Here is a 21,695-nt window from a genome sequence, read left to right on the forward strand (position 1 = left end):
GGGAGGCTGAGGCAGGAGGATTGCTGTGAGTGTGAGACCAGACTGGGCTACAAAGTGAGCTCAAGGCAAGCATGAACTGCAGAGCAAGACACTGTCTCCAAAAAGACCAAAAAAAAAAAAAAAAAAGGAAAAAGAAAGAAAAAAGAAAGAAAGAACAAACGAACTAATGGGGTGGAGTGGAAGGAGAAAAAACAGAGTTGAGATGTTTACATGCACCAGTTCCTCACAATAAATGTAATCATGTACTGCAACATGTACTAATAAAATTTTTTTCAAATGACTTGAAAAGTTTTGGATTTCAGAGCATTTCAGATTTCAGATTTTCAGATTTAGGGATGTTTAAACAGTAAGTTCTACATAAATAGTCTAAAATCTAGAAAACTTCAAAAACTAGAACACTTCCGGTGCCAAGCACTTAAGGTGAGAGTTCCTCAGTCTGTACTTTCCCAGGAAGTCTCGTGCCTGATGCGTTCGGAGCAGTCACTCTTCTTGTTCACTTGTCACTGTAAACTCCAAAGGAAGATTTGCTTTGATGTGTCGGCTCCTACTGTCTTACTTGCTTTGCGATGTGACTCTTTCAAAGTATCAGGGCCAGAAGACCAGGATTTTAGGCTCTAAAGGTTGTCTTCTCCTTAGCATTCTGTCTGGATTGTGGCCAATGCAAGAACCTTGTCTCTCTGATTGACATCCCACTGTGCTTGCTACCTGCCTAGAATATTACTGTCTCTATACCATCATTGTGAAAGGGAGAACTAGGATGCTGGACGGCAAGGAGAGTTTATTTCTTCATGCAAGCAAGGCTGGGTTTGAATCCAGGGCTGCCGTGTGTTAGCTGTGTGAGCTGTGCGCCTCTACTTGTTCCTTTATGGAACAGAAAACCTTGCTGGGTTACTAAAAGAATTAAGGAAGAAGTCCATGTAAAGTGCTTCCTCAGAGAAAGCTTCCACAACAACCGGCCAGCCTAGACAGACACACACCTACCAAGCACTGCGTGCATTCTATCCAACAGCATCAAGGATGCAACTGTTGTTTTCCTGAGAAAGCAGGGGTGGCGGTGGATTTGGGTGTCTCTGCCCGTCCTGCAGAGGATGCTGCTCTTGTACCCCAGCAGTAATACCAAGCATTTACAGCTTCCTTGATGGCCCCTTTGCGCTGCTGCAGCTCTTCCAAACAGCAGTGAACTCGGGCTTGGGGAAAGCTCTCGCTCCCCTCTAAGCGACAGGCTAAAAGGCAAGGCATGAAAAGGGATTAGTGGATGCACGCATTCATGGAAAAGGGAGTTTCCCAGAAGCACGTCAGCTGAGAAGGCGTCCCTCGACTGTCCATCAGCAGAAAAGCTGCTTGACTGGCAGATATGATTTTTTGGAGCTGAAAATAATAGGGAGCTTTTGGTGACAGATGTCAGATGTTGGCAGAGCAGCTGCCAAAACAAATCTCTCTCCACCTTCAGACATCAAGCTGATGGAGCACTGGGCACAGTTGGACTGGCAGCCGCTTCTCACTTGGATCATTGGCTGCATTATTATTTCTCAGTCACTGGACAAAGCAGATGGTTCACCATGTATTTGTGATTTTTGTGTTGCCCTAGAGAGTCTGTTCTTCCGTCAGGGTCCAGCATGTAATCATTTATGACAGTGGGTGGTGCGAGAAATCCCTGCCAGGAAAAGCCCAAGGCTTTCTCTTTTATTGTGTCCACACAAACCACGGCAATTTCTAACTTAAAAGCAATACAAACAAAAAGCATGTAGTAATGTTAGAAACAACTTGGGTAATCACAAAACCACAATTCTCAGTTGGTCACCAAAATCCTCCTCCTATGGTCTGATGTCAATTTTGCTGTTCACTTTTTTTTTTTTTTTAATTTTTTTGTCTTTTTGAGACAGGGTCTCACTATGAAGTTCAGGCTGGCCTTGAGCTCACTTTGCAACCCAGACTGATCTTGAACTCACAGCGATCTTCCTGCGTCAGCCTCCCAAGTGCTGGGATTACAAGCATGCACCACCACACTGGGTTGTCTGTTCATTTTTAGTCTTTAAACTTTCAATCTTCTTGTTTCTATTCTGCTGAATCTTAAATTTTTTTATTTCCTTTTTGGTTGACACATAAAATAGTACATTTTATTGTATACAAAGTAGCATTTTGATTCATATGTACATTTTGTAACAATTAAGTCAGGTAATCAGTAGATTCATCACCTTGAATTTTTTTATTTTTTGTTTTTGAAGCACAGTCATGCTACATAGCCCAGGCTAGTCTTGAACTTGTGGCAGTCCTCCTGCCTCAGCTGCCCAAGTGCTGGGGTTACAAGTGTGTGCCACCGTATTTGGATCTCACCTTAAATTTTGGTCATTTCTTTATGGTGAGCACTTTCAAAGTCCTGGGTTCCAGCTGTTCTAAAATATACAAGGCCTACTGTTCACTGCGCTCACCCTACATGCTGTGTAGCACCAGCGCCTGCTGCTCTCCCTGCGCAGCACCGGTGACGAAGCTCCCCCTGCTCTCCCTCTCCCGCCCTTCCTGGCCTCTGGCAACCGTTATTCTTCTCTCAACTTCTATGGCTCACCTTTTCTGGATTCTGCATATTCTGGAGGGTCTTAAAGTGATGGATTATAAAACGACATAATTAAAACAACACAGAACAAACACCAAGAACACAAGTACCCATCAATTAAAAGTGTTTTAATATTCAGAGTTGTAATCTATTACGTATTAATACTAAGTAGATTTGTCTTAGTATATATGAGTGGCCACATACATACAGCAATGCATGGAGATGTACGTCCCTCTACTCATCCTATGGATAAAATTCTTTCTAAAAGAAATGCTGGTTTCTATGAACACATCTCCAGATATAAATCCTTTAGTACTAGAACAGAGCCCTGACATAAATGAAGTGTTTCTTCTTGTCTTACAAAAAATATGTATTTTTTCTTAACAGTCAGGCTCACAGGAAATGGATGATTTTCCACAATAGTCTACATCTCTCTTTTCTGACAGTTCACACATCTTATTTTATTCAGATAGCAGATATTCTGATCACATGTGATCCCAGAATAGTCAAATATTAAATCAAATATAATCAGATGTTAAAGACATTCAAACATTATAGCCGACAATGCCACACTTGCCTATGATCTCTCTGATATGAAAGCACATCCACACTTCAGTGGCCACCAAGCCGTTCAGCACAGCTTCCTTAACTGTGAGCTGTTTGAAGCTATCAGTCTGAGCACTACTGACTTTTTTTTCAGGCTCTGAATAGCTTCAGGGATCTAAGAAGGGACTGGAGGAACCAGCTTGACCTTGGCATAGTGCCAACATGTGGCCAGTAGAGGCTTTGAATAAAACACGGCAGCATCCACCAGCGTCGGGGCCTTCTCCACAAGGCTATGGACCAACTGGGCCATGGTTCTAGGGTAGAAGGGCTGTCACCCCAACCACTGGCTGAATGTCACCCCCAGGAAGCTCTACATCTCTATCTTTTTATTTAATCATATATCAGGGGAATGCTATATATCATGAAATAGATTTTAGGAACATGAATTCAAATGATAAAAATATTGCTTGATCAACAGCAATCTGGCACAATTATAGGTATTGAAGGCACAGAAAAGGTCAAGGTAGTCTTTGACTCCTTGGATTCTAGTGGAGAGAGACAGCTACTGAGCCTGTAAAGAAAGTAAGTGTCTTAGTTGCGTTCTTCTTGCTGGGACAAAATACCTGACACACATGCTAAATGAGGAAAGGTCCATTTTAGCTCACAGTTTGTAGAGGTTTCAGTCCATAGTTGGCTGACTCAAAGACAGGGTGGCACTGTAGAGGGGCACCACAGAGGAGAAATAGTTCATGGCAGGGCAGGGAGGAAGCAGCAATCCTTCCTTTTTTCTCTTTTTATTCCATGCAGGCCATAAGCCCATTGGTTGGTGTTACCTACACCCATGGTAGTCTTCCTTCTTCAGTAAATCTTTCCTCCATATCCAGAACTATGCTAAACCAAACAGTGGACTAAGATAGTATCACAAACTCATGATCTAGGTTGGGGCAGAAAGGATCAGGCAGATGGAAAATTACTAATGGGAACTTGGTATCTGGGTAAGGTGAAGAGGAGGTTGACTGTGTATCAAGGGTGAGACAATTCTTCACTCACTGGTTCAGCAGGATTCTCTGGTAAAACTGGGATGTAAAGTCCACTCAAGCTGGGGGCAAAATGAGGCCTGAGTAAACTTTGGCCAAGGAGGAGTAGGTAATGAAACCGATGGGTCTAAGTCTGCAAACACTGAGGACCTTTCTTCTTCAAAGCCAAAGATTAACAGCTAACCCACAAAGGATGCCACCTGTCTGACTGTGAGTTTGAGGCCAGCCTGGACTACACAGTGAGACCCTGTTTCAAAAAAACCCACTCTTTCAGGTCACACCCTGGCCTGTAGGCACCTCTCCACCAGGTCTGGAACTCAGGCTTGCATAAGCTGGCAAGTGAATGTCCCCCACAAATCTTGAAAATGCCTCTGCTGCTCTTATCCTCCTGTCCTCATTGTCGGAGGGGGAAGAAATACATTAGGTAAGTGAAGGGTGAGTAAACCTTGTATTACCAGTTTTTACACCAACATTCCTTAAGTGATTAATGCACAAGCTGCAGAGCCAAGATCTGACCCAAAGGTTTAAGGTAATAAAATAAAAGCAGATTTGCCAAGCTTCATTCCGCCTTCAGTTTCCCGTGGGCACCTGCACACCCACACTGAAAGTCTGTGTTCTGTTAGAAAGCCAGAGGCTCAGCAGAACTTGGCTGATCCTGACAAACTCAGAATTCTATTATAAAATGGTATATGGGATTTGATCAGTTGTCAAAAAAGTATACTAGTGGTATTTCTTGCCTTTATCTAAAGTTTAAGTGAATTTTTTGTTTATTTTATAAGCTGAATGCTGAGCCCTGAAGTGTATGAATAATGAAGGATAATGTTCATCATTTCAAAGATGCCTCATTTCTCAACCTGTTTTTTTCCTGATCCCTAGAGTTTATAAAGACTTTTTAAAATACACATTTCTTGGATAAATTTAACATTTAATATTGCTGGATGGTTTTATAAATTTTTCCTAAAAGGATAATCCTTTCACATTATGTCAACTTATTCTCTACATGTGTGATTTATTCCACATAGGCAGGCGTGGTGGCACACGCCTGTAATCCCAGCACTCAGAAGGCTGAGGCAGGAGGATCGTTGTGAGTTTGAAGTCAACCTGGACTACAAAGGGAGCTCAAGGCCAGCCTGAACTGCGTAGCGAGATCCCTATCTCAAAGACAGAGAGAGAAAAAAAGAATGCTGGATTTGATCCCCATCCCAGATCTACTAAATCTAGAACCTGCACTTTACCAAAATCTCTGAGTGATTTGCATGCATGTTCAAGCCTGAGAAACACTGCTTTGAACAGATAGCTTTCAAGACTGGGAGCAGTTGGCGATTTTAAACATACTGATGTGTTGCCTTCGCCCCTAGACGTTCAGAGTTAGTTCAGGGGCAAGGGTTTCAACCTGGCACTCATCAAATGTGCCTAGATGGTTCCAATGAGCACACAGGTTGAGGACCTGTGAAGTAGTCTCATTGTAGAAAATAGTTTATTTAGTGAGTTTATGAGTAAGGCAGTCAGCTAAGGGGAGGGTCTGAGTGGTTGGTGACCAGCCATAAAGGTAAGAATTAAAACGGGTGTGGTGGCTCACACCTGTAATCTCAGCACTTGGGCTGAGGCAGGAGGATTGTTCAAGTTTGAGGCCAGCCTGGGCTACACAGCGAGCTCGAGGCCAGCCTGAACTACATAGCGAGACCCTTTCTCAAAAACGAAAGAAAAAACAGAATTAAAATAAGGACAGACAGCAAAATAGGACTTAGAACCAAGCATAAATTCCCTCAGGGTACATGGAATGCAGCCCCTCCTTACTAAGTTCCTGCATTTTGAGGAATTTAATATGCAAAATAACAAGTTTTTCTTTAAAATCTGTTTCCTTTATTTTTTAGTTTTATTTTTTTGTCTGAGACAGGGTGTTGCTATGCAGTTCAGGCTGGACTTGAGCTCACTGTGTAGCCCAGGCTGTCCTTGAACTCACAATGATCCTCCTGCCTCAGCTCCCAAGTGCTGGTATTACAGTTTCATTTTAAACCTACATGTTAGGTAACTGGGTTAGAGAGTCTGAGTTCCAATTGGTTGTTTTAAATTCACAGAGCCACCTGTGAAAAGTGGCTGCTAAACAACTGAGCAATTCCCATGATTTACTTATCCATGAAATATGCTGGACCCAGAGCCAAGGGGAAATCTGACTTTTCAGATCCCTCTGCTGGAGAAACCAGCACCCTTTGTGCTTCTCCTTACTTCTACTAAAACTCTCCTAATCTCTTCCTTTCGGTTTGTGACTTTTTTCCTCCACACCGTGAGGCCACAGCTTGGTTTGTACAAAATTAACTGTTTGTGTCACCACTGAACAGCCATGTGAACTCACTTGTGCTTTGGTTTTCTACAGGTCAGACTTCTTATCTCTTAGGTGAAATTAATACAGCCTTCCTTTGCTGTCCACCTCGGAATTGTTATAAGGCACAAAGTGACAATACAGCAAGAAAATGTGTGAAATGTGTGCCTGAGTCTCTCAACAGCTCTTCCTTAATTGTGTTCTCAAACGCAGTTGGAACTCCACTGAAACGGATGTGTCACTGAACATGAGAATTTAGGTAAAAATGCACGGAAGACGATGTCACCTTGTAGATAAGGTTGAATTTAACGCTGTCACGGCTGGTGTGATCCCAGCTTACTTATCACAGGACTGAGGGCTACAGAGGCTCAGTCATTCAAGGCTTAAAGACAGTTAAGTAGAAGTTCTTCACCTGATACTTATTTTAATTTTTAATTTTAAATTTTTTTTTGGTTTTTTTTTTTTCCAGTACCGGGAATTGAACTCAAGACTTCACGCTTGCCAGGCAGGCCCTGTGTCGCTGAGCTAAATCCCCAGCCCCTTGGTACTTATTTTAAAAGGCCAAGAAGACTTTCTTTATTAGGGCCAGTGCAATAGAGAATGAATTCGATTTGAACTCCACAGGGACCAGCCTAGATTTATAGGCTGGAGCAGAAAGGATCAGGCAGATGGAAAATTACTAATGGGAACTTGGTATCCAGGTAAGGTGAAGAGGAAGTTGACTGCGTATCAAGGGTGAGACAATCTTCACTCACTGGTTCAGCAGGATTCTCTGGTAAAACTGGGATGCAAAGTCCACTCAAACTGGGGGCAAAATGAGGCCTGAGTAAACTTTGGCCAAGGAGGAGTAGGGAATGAAACCGATGGGTCTAAGTCTGCAAACACTGAGGACCTTTCTTCTTCAAAGCCAAAGATTAACAGCTAACCCACAAAGGATGCCACCTGTTTGGTTCTGAAGCCTTTGAGGAAGACATTTATCATTGGCCCGCTGTACGGCTGCAATCCAGTCTCAAATCAGATCACCCAAGGTTCAGATTGCTCTTATCTAAATCCTAGCAGAGGCTGCACCCTTGCCCGGGTTACAAGACTCGTCTGAGGACCCGGCCTGCGCGCGCCTACCATGCCACCAATCACCGGCCAGCGCGCACGAGCGCACGCTCCACAGCCTGGGGCGGGGCTTCGGCGTCCTCCAATGTCCTCGGACTTGCCGGCCTCCCACCGTTGTGGTTGGCCGTCCTGGGATGACGCAAAAGGCAGCCTGGCCCTATAGCTGCAGCGCCGGTCCCTGTGGCGGAAGTGGAGCGGGGAGGTAGCAACGGTGCAGAACGCCGGGCTGTGTGCTGTGTTCCCAGTCCAGCGGCGCCCAGCCTCCCACGGCTGCTCGGACATGACGCGCTTCGCCCTCACCGTGGTCCGGCAGTGAGTATTGCTGGCGCGGGTGCCTCGCTGGCGCCTCTTGAGCGAAGGGGCTGCGGGTACGGTGCGCGACCCTCCTCGGACCCCAGCAGCCTGCACCCGGCAGGCCGGTTTCCCACGCGGGGGCACGGCTGTGGGGATCATGGGTCACGCCAGATCCGTGCCCCTCTCTGCTGCCCGCAGATCTCCAAGTGTGAGGAGTTGCTCCTCGTCGGCGGAGGTTGCGGCTCCTAGCTGCGTGGCGCTGCCCTCCCTTGACGCTCTCCTTGATTCTCCCCTGTGCGCTCAGGGCCCACTTTTGAGGTCTATTTCCTCGCCTTCCAGAAAAGAATGCAGTTCTGAGAGGGCAGGGAGGGCCGCAGCTTCCTCTCGGCTCACCGAGTGCTTCTAGCAGAACAGAATGCTGCAGCTAAGTCTGTCTCCACGTCCCCCGGCCTGCTGCCTCCTCAGGTGTGAAGGGGAGGGGAAGTTCAGTGCGGTCGAGCGCAGAGGTTTTTCAAGTAAAGCGACCCGGGTGGGAATCTGGGCGCCGGAGAACAGCCATGTGGACTGTGCCTCCCAGCATGGAGCTAATCTCTCGGACCAGTTTCCTGATACGCAGCACGGGGCAAGGTGATGGTACTTACTTGCCTGGGCTACTCTGAGAATTACGGCCAAAGATAAAGTGTAGGGCATTAACAGAAGGGGAGAAGTATTTTAAGACAGTCTTGTACGGACAGCTCTAATAAAGTGCTGTTGGTTCTCAACTAGTTTATCAGACCAGCATTGTGAGTAGGTCTATTTGCTAGTGCACTGAGTTACACAGGTTAAAATATAAGATAACCGTCTTTGCCTTCGAACTCGCAAGGAACTGTGATTTAACCTTGTCAAGCTTACTTTAACAACCTTTTTGGCCTGTTCTTTTATTTTTTTGCTGGTGGATGTGGGAATTGAACTCAGGGCCTCTGCATTCTGCATCTCAGCATTGTGGGGTTTTTTTTGTTTGTTTGTTTGTTTTTTGTTTTTTGTTTTTTTTGTTTTTTTTGTTTTTTGAGGCAAGGTCTGGCTGTGCAGTTCGGGCTGGCCTTGAGCTGACTTTGTAGCCCAGGCTGGTCTCAACTTGCAGTGATCCTCCCGGCTCAGCCAACCCCCAACCTCCGCCTCCTGAGTGCTGGGATTGCAGATGTGTGTCACCACGCCCAGAACCTAAACTGGTTTTGAATTTGCTGAGATCCTCCTGCCTCAGCCTCTTGAGTGCTGGGATTACAGGTGTGCGCCGCCATGCCTGGCCCTATTTAGGTTCTTAATAGACAGTGGTTACATGAATGTAGGTTTTATTACATCCCTACTGTTTGAAAAGGGCTTGATTTTGGAGGCTGTCATAGGAATCATTTTAAAAATAGCTCTTATTAAATTATTATGTGCCAGGGACTGGTATAATCAAACTCTGACAGCCGTCCATTGGTAGGGGCTGACATCCTCAATTTGCAAGTGAGGAAACAGTGTAACTTGCTTACGGTCATCCAGCAAGTTGGGTAAATAGGATTAGAACCAAAGCTATTAACCATATCTTCTGCCTCTTTTTTTTGTTGTTAAAACCTGGTATCTGTAAATTTCTTGAATGTCACCAGGAGTCTTTGAGGCTGATAGAGAATGCCAAGAGATTCCTGTTTTATACGCAGGAAAATGAAGAGAATGTTTCAAAATAATTGATAAGGCTGTGATTAGCTGCTTTACCATCTGGCCATTCCATCTCTCTTCTTGCCTTCTGTGTTCTAAGAGCTAAAAACCTGGTCATTCTTTTTCTTTCTCTCTTTCTCTCTTCCTCTCTTCCTTTTTTCCTTTTGTCCTTTTGTCCTTTTGTCTTTTTGAGACAGGGTTTCACCATGCAGTTCAGGCTGGCCTTGAACTCACTTTGTGGTCCCAGCTGGCCTCCAACTCACAGCAATCTTCCTGCCTCAGCCGCCCAAGCTCTGGGATTACAGATGTGCATGTGCCACCACATCTGGCCTTGGTGATTCTTTCAGGAAGAGAAATTATTTCAACTCTGATTGGTAGTCCTAATTAAATAGAATGGCTTACTGAAGAGTTGGATAATTTTATTGAATTTTACCCCTTCAGATAATGCAGAAAAAATCTGCTTTCTCTTTTTTGTAATGTAAGAAGAATTTTATTTGTTTGTTTTCTTTCTGGTACTGGGAATCGAACTCATGACCTTGCGCTTGCCAGACAGGTGCTGTGCCGCTGAGCTAAATCCCCAGCCCCAATGTAAGAAAATTTTAAAGCAATTTCTTTCAGTCTAACAAAATCATATTTTAATTCTGTGCTCTTACTGTGTGTGATTGTCTTTCATCACATTTGAGGTGAAAGTACTAATGCCTGCATTTGGAATAGGGTGCCTGCGATTCCAAAGTTTAAATCTGTCATTATTATTAAACTAATTTCACAAGACAGCACAACATTGTTGAAAACTCCAACATACATAATTTGGCATTACATCCCTGGCATACCACCACTGAAAGCGCTGTTCCCTTGAAATAGTATTTGTGTTTGCTGTCAGTCACTTGTAAAACCATTAAATTTCATGTCCATTAACCAACTCTTAAAACTTAAAAAAAATTTATATACTAAATTTAATTTACTTTTAATGACTTAAAGATGATGAATTAATAAAGTTATTGATAGTAAAACTGATTGGTTTTTCTTATTCTACCTCTGTCAGCAGTTACTTGCTTTTTGTTGAGTGCTAATCATTGGTCTGGACAGAAATAAAGGGAGGAAAATTATGTTTGATCATCTGTAATTTAATATATTTATAAAAATATGTGCTTGTTATTGTACTGTAATGTTTTCTGGGTAGTGTGATGATCAGTTGGGTGAGGGTTTGCAACCAGGACTAATCTCTATTTAAAAAAATATCATGAGTTGGGTATCTTACAAATTCTTCTCCCCTCAGACCATATAGTGAAAGTTTTGTGGTACTACCTTTTAAATCTTCTGTATTTGTAAATGAATTAATTGGTGTGAAAGAATGATGATTAAGCTGTATTTATGACAGAATATCAGACATTTTACATTTTCATGTGTGCTAAAATTTATCCCAAAAGCATGCCCCAAATCTATACTAATTCCCATGATTTGTCTCTCTTGTGGCAAACTGAGTATTGTCTGTTGAATTTTGTCCTTAAAAGGACAAAATAGGGAAATTGAACTTTTTGTAAGATTTCTAAAGAGATGCCATAGAATATACATCTGGACTGATGAGATAATCTGTCTCTCAGTGAAGAGCACTGTGATAACATGCAAAATGAATGATGCATATTTGTAGGGCCTATAAATGGCAGGTCATAAGACTTCACTTCTTGGCACAAGCATTTGGATTCCTGCAGGGCTGAGTGTTCTGTTTTGGAAATGGATCACTGCAGATTTTGAAAGTGAGTGGTGTTATTCCTGACTCTTTTAAAATATATCCCTCTGACCTTTCAGTTCCTTTTGCCTTCTCTGTGGCTGTCACAGTCAAACTTTAATGAAAGTACTTAGGTTAATAGTAACACTATTTTAGTTATTTTCCTTTCCCTCTCCCCAAACTAATTTTAAACATTGTGTCCCAGGGTTTATATAAACCTCTTGATAAAGCTGATAAAAGCTGTACAACTAAATATTTGTAAAAGTTTTTAGGAAAAAATCTATTTTTGGATTCTTACTTTGTAATATTTATAAAGTGGTTTGAAGAGAAAAATACCTAGTAGAAGCTAAAAGCAGATGCTGGTCATAATTAATAATACTGTTATATCTGCAGTAGTGTCCATTGATTTATAGCTAAAAGAAATCTTTTACTGTATCACAGCTATTTTTTCCTTTGCTGAAAAATTGTTAGATGGTGGGACAGTGCCTTTATAAAACTATCAGATTACTGGGATTCCATTTTTTTTTAATAAAATGACATTTTCACAATATAATATTTTTAATCAGAGCCTTTCATCAAATCAGCTATTGCGATTAAATTAAAATCCTGAGCTGATCTTTTTAGTAAGTATCCAGAAAGTCAGCATGTGTGCTGAATTTGTGATTTGTAAAGACCTAAACTTTTTGGTAGCTCTTGCATTGTTTGGGTGGCAGAATTGTTAAGGTTCTCCTCACTCTTCACTTGAAATTTACCAAATGAGGATGCTTCTTTGGCTTTTGCTGGAAGTTGAAGTGGCTACAAAGTTGCTACCTGTAGAGGATGTTACTTGTATTTAAATAGCAGTTCTTTTATTCTTGATCTTAGCCAGGTTATGAGGCTGAGACAGGAAGTGAATCCAGTATGTGGTCACCTTTCTTAGTGTAGATGTGATGGTTCCCTATCCTTGTCCTGGATTCTGCTGTTCATCTAAGTGATGAGCAGAGGTTAATACCCCCTTTTTGCATCCATTTCTTCAGATTCTGAATTGGTTTTAGGGTTCGGGAAATCTTTTATTAATGTTAACAGCAGTGGGGGCTGGGGATTTAGCTCAGCGGCAAAAGCGCCTGCCTAGCAAGCGCAAGGTCGTGAGTTCGGTTCCCGATACCGGAGAAAAACCAAAAAAAAAAAAAAAAATGTTAACAGCAGTGATAACAGGGTGAATCCGTGATGATACAGTGAATCAGGGTGAATCAGTGGATTCTGCCGAGGTATAAATGGTTTTGTGTATAATAATTCATTTATTTGTAATATATTTATTTTTAGACTAATATAGCCACAGATTTAAAACCAAAGCAATTTTCCCTGTTCTGCACATGCCCATAGGTGACCATGTGTATTACTTTCATAGGTACTCTGCCAGTGTTTCTTTTGCAAATCCAAATATTAATTATTGCCTTCCTTTCTAAGTAGGCAGTAGTCTCTTTATATATTCTACACCTTGCCTTTTCTACCTAATTATATAACTAGGTGACTTTCCCACATCTATACTTAGTTTCTCATTTTAAATGACATCACTACATAGTATCCCACTGGGTAGATAATGATTTATTTATTTATTTATTTTGTCTTTTGAGACTGGGTCTCACTATGCAGTTCAGGCTGGCCTTGAATTCATTTTGTAGTCCAGGGTGGCCTCGAACTCACAACGAGATTCTCCTGCCTCAGCCTCCTATGTGCTGGGATTACAGGCGGGCACAACCACGCTCAGCAAGTTGTTGTTTTGAGGCAGCATCTCACTATGTAGCCCAGGCTGTCCCCAAAGTCAAGGTGATCCTCCTACCTCAGCCTCCCCTCCTGAGTGCTCGGATTACAGGTGTGCACCACCATACCTGGCAGATAATGTTTTTTTTAATGTAGCTATTCCAACCAGTTCCTGTTAGAATTCTTGGATTGTTTGCTGTTGCAAATAGTATTGCAGTATCAGCTATTCCCTTTCTAGGTATCTTCCCCAAAGAGGTAAAGACATACTACATTGCCCTGAAACATTGAAACATTCTTATCTGTGTTTATAGCAGCACAGTTCATAATAGCTAAATCTTGGAAACAGCCTATATGTCCACCAGCAGATGAATGGATAAAGAGAATGTTTATGTGGTTTTTCCACATAGTGGAGTACTACTCTAACAAAAAAAGGAAACTAGAGTCATTTTTAGGAAAATGGATGATTTACACATAGTGGAGTACTACTGTAACAAAAAAAAGGATAAACTTGAGTCATTTTTAGGAACATGGATATACATTGAGACCATGATGTGAAATAAATCAGGCACACAAGCTTAAATGTCTCATGGTTTCTCTTATATGATAAACCCAAAGTATAGATAAAGAGCAGCATAACAGATAGATATAGGAAGTAGGGAGATAGATCTTTCTCAAGTGGAAGGAGATTGAGCCAGGTTTGGTGGCTTGCATGCCTGTAATCCCAGCACTTGGAAGGCTGAGGCAAGAGGATTGCTGCAAGTTGGAGCTAGCTTGGCTTACATAGTGAGTCCAAGGCCAGCCTGAACTACAAAATGCACAAAAACCAAAAAAGAAAATAAAGTGTGTTGGGGGGGATTATGAGACAGAAGAAATTAAGTTGTGTATGTACATGTACCAACTCCCAGCAAGGAATGTAAGCATTATGTACTGCAAACATGTCCTAATAAAAAATTTAAAAAAGAAATACAGTGGCAAGTATTCATCTAAATGTGAGTTAATGCATGTATTCCCAGCAGCGGGGGGCCCTGGATAAAAGGGTGAAGGATTTGTCCTTCAGTGGGTAATTGAGGTGACCCTCTAGGCAGGGGACACTCACTGAGATTCTTAGTGTGTCTCGGGATGTTCTCTAGGCACCGGATGTCCTGCAGTGGTTCAAGATCCTGTGTGCCTTGGAGGAACTTGAAAGAAATGAAGCCACAACACAAAGCCAGCGCACAGATGATCAGCTAGATTGGCAGTGTCAGGAAAAAGGGGAGCACAGAGCTGGGATTCTTAAGTGGGGTGGGTGGCGGTGGTGCGGGGGAAGGAGGACTGGGTAGATGGACGGGTTCGGTGGGGTCGCACAGAACCGACTTGGACTAGCCGTGTGTCATGGTCTTGGTCTTGGTGAGATCCATGGCCCTAGGCCAGTGGTGGCGAACCTGTGGCACTGAGCTCCAGCCAGGTATTTGTTAATTGAAAAGTTCACTATCGCTGCTCTAGGCAGGGACTGGCAAGCAAGTGTTTGTATAATATAAACAAGGGGCAGGATTCTAGGGAGACTCCAGTTTGTGATTCTGACTTTTTTAGGGCCTGATTTTAAACTCTTGCTGTACTTAAAAACAAAGGAGCAGTCATCCTTAGTAACCAAGGAAATGGCAAACCCATGTCAAAGTGAAGTGAGCCGTTCAGCTGGCAGACTGGAGGATGTGAACACCCTCTTGAGACCGAGTGTCGGTGGGGATAGGGCACTGTGCTGCCGGTGGTGGATGCTGTGTAGCCACTTCGGCTTTGTCTGGTAATGCGGAGTATGTCCACGCTGTGTATGCCTAGCGCTTCCTGTGCTAGACAGGCGTCCTTTTGTGCGGGCCAGCAGGCACTAACTAAAACTCAGACCCTGTAGCTCTTCCCGTGCTTGGAGATTCCTTTGCTGTAGGTCTGCCCCGCTGTCATTGGTCTTAGCTCTCCACCTCCTTCTAGCCTGCCTTGTTGATCCAGTTGTCTTGTGATTGAATTTCCAGTCCTCTCACCCTTCTGGTTGCTTCAAGAATGCTTGAGTTTGTTTCGGATTTTCGTTCCTAAAAAGTACAATGTGCATGCCTCATCTCCACGTACAGTGGTCTGCAGAGCAGTTCTCTGTACTACAAAAGGTAACCGGCCACCAAGATGTAGGGCGGTGGCAGCAACCTGTGGCACGCGTGCCGCAGGGGGCACAGGGATCCCCCCATCAGCACGCAAGTGATATCGCCCCAGCAGCTGAGCATCAGTTGCTTTTTCTAAACTAAAACCTCAATATTCAGGTTTCATTGCATGGCACTTTGTGATAAAGAAGTGTTTGGGGTTGCAGTGTGGCTGCTCGGTCTCAAAGTTCACCGTTGGTCCTCTAGGGCACGGGAGAGGGCAGGCTCTGCGGAGGTCTGGACTTCTTTCCCGTTGTATCCCAGTGGTCCTTCCCTTGCTCACTCAGTTCACTGCAGGACTTTCATATTTTGGTCCTGCCTACTGTGAAAGTAGTTTTGATCAATACATTTATTTTAACAAGGCTAACAAAAACAATGTGTTTTATATATACTCTTAATAGCACTTTTCTCTTGCAGTTCATTTAAGATGGATTCTTTATATATGTACATTTTATTTTGAGGCAGTTTGAAGGTTTGAGTTCATCATCAGAACAGATGATTGAAGTATTTAGTTCAGAGTAAATTATATTTTTATGGGTTAGATTGTGAGGTATGTTACAAGGCTTACATCTTCATTGCTGATGTTTTTCCTCCTCTCTAAAGTAACATGATATGATAATAAAATTTTTTCCCCTCTTTATTTTAGTGGAGAAACGAGACTTAACAAGGAGAAAATACTTCAAGGTCAGTATAACCTGATTGCTGCGTTAGCTTTCTAGCCTGGTGTTAACGTGCTGGTGCACTGTCTGGTGCGGTAGGGTGGACTGGGGACTGCGTGGTATTGAGGTTGAACTGTGCTGGTACAGAATTACAGTCTCGTGACCACCGTGGGCTGTGATGAGAGCGGTTACAATGGGGAGGAGTCTGTCTCTGAGCTGAGCTCAATGGAAAGAGCGGTCCTCCAGCTTCTTCTTCACACCTGCTCTCAAAGTGGCTGGATCAGGGGGTTCAAGAGCTTTACTGGTCTTAGTGTCTTAAACTGTGACAGTCTAGGTTTAAAATGATTTCATCATTAAAAAAAAAAGCTTACTGGATATTGTTAGCAATGTTTTTCTGCTGAGATACTGATTTGATTTTAGTGGCCACAGAGAAGAGGTTAAAGAGCGCACTCCGGCCCTCCCTGAGGACCCGTCTCCCTGCCTTGGCTGTTGATGTGCACCCAGACCCTTTGCTTGTTCTGGGATCCAGCTGGGCTGGCTTTTTAAGAATACCTTGGGTGAACTTTCAGCTGGACTTGCTATTTTCGTGCTGTGATTATGGAAGTGTTTAGTTTAATGTTTTGGGGTGGGGATTTGTGGGCCTGGCAGGTGCTGGTCTTTGTTCCCAGTGTGCCTGCCTCCTGGGTCTCAGCCGACCTGGTCTTCGGCTTCTGTGGCTGTTGCTTTCAAGTCACATGAGGCCACCAAGCTGCTCTTCACACTCAGGTCCCCCCACTGGTCTGCCAGTGTTTGTCTTATTTCATTAGAAGCTGACCGTGGGATGTGAATACATGTTTTTGTGTTCACATTCGTTTTTTTAAGTAGGAAAATTTATTGGGCAATAAAAATGGGGAATAGGAGTAGCTCCTGAGAGATAGGAGGGGTCCAGAGTGGGTTGCCTCACATTCATTTTTAAGTTTTTCTGGGAACTGGGAATAGAACTCAGGGCCTTGCGCTTGCCAGGCAGGTGCTGTGCCTCTGAGCTGCATCCCCAGCCTTTTAAGTTTGCTTTGTATTCATTTTCTGACTTTGTAAGTTGGACGCTTAGTTCTTTTTTTTTTTTTTTAAATGCAGTCTTAGCAGGCAATAGACCTTTGACCTTTATTCTGGTTACTGGTGTGTGGACTTTTTCATCCTCTCCCTTTCTCTTTCTAGTCTTCCTCTATTCTTACATGCCTTTATTTCTTTTTCCTTTTTTGAGACAAGGTCTTACTATGTAGTCCATGCTGGCCCTGAAGTCACTACGTAGCCCAGGCTGTCCTTGAAGTTGGGGTGATCCTGCTGCTTCAGCCTCCCAGTGGCAGGGGTTAGAGGTGTGCACCCCATGATTACCTTTGTATTTGTGCTGTTCGTACCTTAGTTGGTTTGGGATGCTGTAACTTGTCCCTGTAGATGGGCGGTGTGGACACTGCCAAGTGCTCACAGCTGTAGAGGGTGCAGCCTGAGGCCAGGTGCCCCAGCCTGCGCAGTGCATGCTGCTGCCTCTGGTCGTGTCCACCCAGGCAAAGAACAGAGAGCGGGAGGCATCTTTCCTTGTGAAGACCCTCGTGCTACCCCAAGGTCTGTACGCCTCCTGGTGTCATCATCGTGAGGTCAGGGTCTCAGTTGCTGGTCTGAGAGGCAGGTGCGTTCGCTCTGACAACACCTACTGAGTGTGGCCCTGCCCTGGTGCGAGGGACTTGTGCGTGTATCGTCTGGTGCTTTAGTCACTTTTTAAACCAATTATCGGTTTCATTTATTGTTTGGATTTACATGCCCACTTACCAGATTTTTTGTCCTTTTTTGTTGGCATCTCAGACTTTAGAAGTGTATTCTCTGAAAGGTCCTTATTGTGTGTAGGTCGACTGACAGCAAAGATCAGCTCAGTCAGTGTCACAGTTCTGGGCTAAAGACTAGTTTGTTGGGACAGGGTCTCAATGATAAATAGTTCAAGCTGGCCTTGAACTTACCGTGTAGTGCAGGCTTAACTCATGGTGATCCTCCTGCCTCAGCCTCTCGAGTGCTAGGATTATAGGCGAGCTCCACCATGCCCAGCTTTGTTTTTATTTTTATTTTTATTTTTTTGGCTTTTATTTTTACGGTGAAGTGCCTTGTCAATTAAATGGTGTTCCATGGTATTTCTCTTTCTCTATAACTGCTTTTTCTTTTAAACCATAGAACTTTAACTTTATTTCATCATTGTCATTTAAATTTTGATTTTATAAAACATTAAAAACATTTTAAGGGTTCTGTATGATAGAAATTAAACAGTGCTGATATTCATTGTTTTATGGCTTCAGATTATATAAATTAAAATCAAATAATTAGAAATTTTTCAAAATTTGAACTATGCAATGAAATAATGACAGAAAGACCCAATGTTGCTACTTTTAGGATCTAAACAGACATTCTGAATATTCATACTTTGCTATTTTATATTCAAATATCTTTCCATCTAGCTCAACATTACTTGCAAAATAGCTATATAGCAGATTTTCCATCTACAGTTACCACCCACAAAGGAATTCTCATTACAGTGCTGATGAAATCTACTGGTTCCGTGTGAATAGTATGCAGTGTTCAACTTACCTTATTATGTTAAGAACCACCCCACGATGAACAGTTATGCACAGCTCATTGAAGTGTAGTGTTGGTTTTTCCCACATCAGAATTAACCAGTGAAATAAAAGATATCAACTAGAGCTGACTTCCTGACTAGAGCTGGCGTCAGGAAAACCACACTGGAGAATTATAGCTCTGTTATTTCCTTGGTTCGCCATCAGTCACTGAGGGGAATTCTGTAGCCACCATGCTTTATCTATAGAGGGCTTTTCCCATCTCGGCAGCTCTGGTTCTTATTTCTTTGGTTCAGTTGTCTGGTTGTTTCTGATGCTTCCTGTTAATTGCTTATTTTTGTGAGTCTGCCTTTATGTCTTATTCATAGTTATTTTACAGTCTGTATTTGGTGGCTTTGGCTTTAATTTGTAAAATCTTAATAGTTCTAAGTGTTTTTTCTACTGATTTCACTCATGAGGGATTTGTGTGTGTCCATCTTCCCCTCAACTATCATTTGCTCTAAACTAGGGGGAAACTCGCTGGCCTCTGTGGAGAGTGGTGTGCTCTGAGAAGGCTTTGCATGTGACTTCACTCTGGCCCAAGCCTGCCTCAGTCTCCCCACAGGACCCCTTGCTTCTGCTTAGCTCGACACTGCCCCACCCCAGGCCCGCCAGAGAGAGACCGAGAACACAGCTCCTGTGATACCCACAAAGTAGTTGGGTCTGTGGGGCTTCTCTTTGCACCTTAGCCAGTTCCCCCACATCATGGAGCCTGGCTGTGAAAACACACGGCAGGAAGTCCTTAGAGTGTCTGATCCACTTTTCTCCTGGAAGTAGACGTTTGACAGGGTTTTTAAAGGAAAGGGAAGGAGGAGGGAGGGGAGGAAGAAGAGAAGTAATGCCAGCATCTGGACAGTGGAGACAGAGGGGAAGCTTTAGGTAATGAAGCTAGCCCTGACCCAGTGCCTGTGGGATCAGAGCCAGTGTTCATCAAACACAGCTGAGGAGGAAGTGGGCAAACAGAAGAGGAAGAAGCTCAGGTGGCTGAATTCTCTCCTGATCCCTACAGGCAAGTAGCTTTTGTGAAAATGTTTGAATGTGTGAGCCTCTGCAGAATTACAGCTTAATTTCGAAGCAGCTAACTTAGCTTTTGCAAAAGGTAGGTAGAAAGTACTCTGGAAAACCTTGCACCACAGTGAGGATGGACGCCCCTTCTGTCCGTGGTGGTCCATGGCAGCCCAAGGAGCTATTCTGAATGTCATTGTTTTGCCCCAGGACAAGGCGTGGACGAGCCCCTTTCCGAGACTGGGTTCAAACAGGCGGCTGCGGCGGGGAGTTTTCTGAAAAATGTGCTGTTCACACACGCGTTTTCCAGCGACCTCACCAGGACGAGGCAGGTGAGTGCGGGCCCAGGTCTAGGCTGCGGGGTGGCAGCTCCAGCTCTCTGTGACCTGAGTGATCCGAGAGCCCTGTACCACCTGAGAGATCCACTCCTGGAGCTGCAGAGGACGAGATCACACAGGCGCCACACTGTCCTGTCCCCTGCTCCCCGCCCTGAACAGAGCTCATTGCTTTATCATCACTGTACTTTTTTGGGGTAATTTTTCAATTAGAGTAGCTTTGAAAAAAATGTGTAACAAAAATGTATAACGAGAATAAAAATAAACATACAGACAGGTGTCAAGAGAGAGGCAGCAGAGACAGCAGACACATGAACACATGAGCCCACAAAGCTGCCAGATGGAAGAATCACCAGCAACCATCAAAAGCAGGGCATCTGTAATGGCCATGGCACTTGGGAGGCTGACCCTGGGGGTTGCTGTGAGTTTGAGGTCAGGCTGGGCAAGACCCTGTGTCAAAGAGCAAAAACCCGTTGTAATACTCTAAAGGCGTGAAAAAGACAAGTGACAGGGCTGTGGATGTAGCTCAGCGGCCCAGCGCCTGCCTGGCAAGGGCAAGGTCCTGAGTTTGATTCCTAGTATGAAAAAAAAAAAAAAAAAAGACAAGTGACAAATATCTTCAGGGAACAGACTAATTACTCTATGATACTGGATTTAAAACTTAACCAAATCAGCTTGTGCTGGGTCAGAGAAAGGAGACTGGAGACTACCAACGAGGGAATAGCGGGGCTGAAATTCTGCCTCTTGCAAAAACAGCTGGAGAATGTGACAAACACGGCCCTTTCAACTGGGCCTCCAGGGCATCCAAGGAGTCTCCAGGGCTGGGGGGCCCAACGCACTGAGGGACAGCATGGAATTTGAGCACACAAGCAAAACTGGACCTGTGGGATGGGGTCTGCACACTCAGGGTGCAACTGCAGAGCCAGCAAAACCAGCTGGGTGCGGAGCACCCTGGAAGAGAAGGGGCCGAGTGCTCGAGCTGCACCAGCCAGAGTGCAGGACCTTGCTGACTGCAGAACATTCTGCAGGGACTGCCGAGGAACAGGCTTTACCAGTGCACTGGCTAAGCTAGCTCTATGGGGAATGATACGGTGAGAAATGGAAAGTATAAGAAAGTTGTTTTAAAGGAACCAAACAGATGTAGAGATTTAAAAAAATGCATATTCTGAAATGGAAATCTCACAAGGGAGGGTGAGCAGCAGGCCAGGCACTACAGGAGAAATCAATGAACGTGAAGATGGAGCAGAACTTTGCAGAATTAACTATGGGAAGCGGGAAGAAACTACTAGAGAAGCACGCCCTGGGGGAGCGTGGGGAGAGATCAAGCAATCTACTGTACGTGCACTTGGAATCCCAAAAGGAAATGGCAGTGTGGAGGTATGGAGTGAAAATGGAGATTTTAAATAGTATGTTCTAGATACACATGTAATAAAGCTGCCCTTAGCCTGATTGCAGAGGAGATTATTTTATAAAGAAAAAGAGAAACTGGAAATTAAGTCATATTAGCAGTGAATACATTGGTTTGGTAAGTCCTTTCCCTACTTCCTTTCACTTTCTAAATTTTCTTAAAGGAGCATTATTAAATATTAATAGCAATTTAAAAAATGTTTTGGGTGGGCCAGATATGGTGGTGCACATCTGTAATCCCAGTATGTGGGAGGCTGAGGCAGGGTTGCTATGTGTTCGAGGCCAGCCTGGGCTGCATAGCAAGTTCAAGGCCAGCTTGGACTGCCTAGCAACCCTGCCTACCCCACCTACCCACCAAAAACAGGAAAGAAAAACTTCAAAGTACATACCCAAATAAAATTCTTTAAAAATTTAAAAGGTGGAAGAAAGATTTTTTTTCTCTCACATAAAAGTGAACAAGGGCTGGGGATCTAAACAGACATTCTGAATATTCATACTTTGC

The 21,695-nt window shown here is 43.7% G+C and overlaps 1 protein-coding gene and 1 pseudogene across 2 annotated transcripts in view; one reads left to right on the forward strand and one right to left on the reverse strand.

Annotated features, from left to right (window-relative positions):
- Positions 1–3,096: 3,096 nt before the first annotated feature.
- On the reverse strand, positions 3,097–3,407 carry LOC102028944 (annotated as a pseudogene).
- Positions 3,408–7,741: 4,334 nt separating this feature from the next.
- Tigar (TP53 induced glycolysis regulatory phosphatase) overlaps positions 7,742–21,695 on the forward strand; it is a 24,155-nt gene continuing 10,201 nt past the window's right edge. Inside the window, exons 1-3 of one of the 2 annotated variants that reach the window (XM_005378728.2) lie at positions 7,742–7,873; positions 15,801–15,838; positions 19,662–19,783. In XM_005378728.2, the coding sequence (XP_005378785.1) occupies positions 7,842–7,873; positions 15,801–15,838; positions 19,662–19,783 (192 nt within the window). In that variant the 5' untranslated portion in view covers positions 7,742–7,841. Of the gene's footprint in view, positions 7,874–8,016; positions 8,321–15,800; positions 15,839–19,661; positions 19,784–21,695 lie in introns of those variants that run through there. The other variant, XM_005378727.2, reaches the window with a different exon arrangement.

The sequence above is a fragment of the Chinchilla lanigera genome, unplaced genomic scaffold (genome assembly GCF_000276665.1).
Source record: "Chinchilla lanigera isolate Chin_1 unplaced genomic scaffold, ChiLan1.0 scaffold00012, whole genome shotgun sequence".
NCBI lineage: Eukaryota > Metazoa > Chordata > Mammalia > Rodentia > Chinchillidae > Chinchilla > Chinchilla lanigera.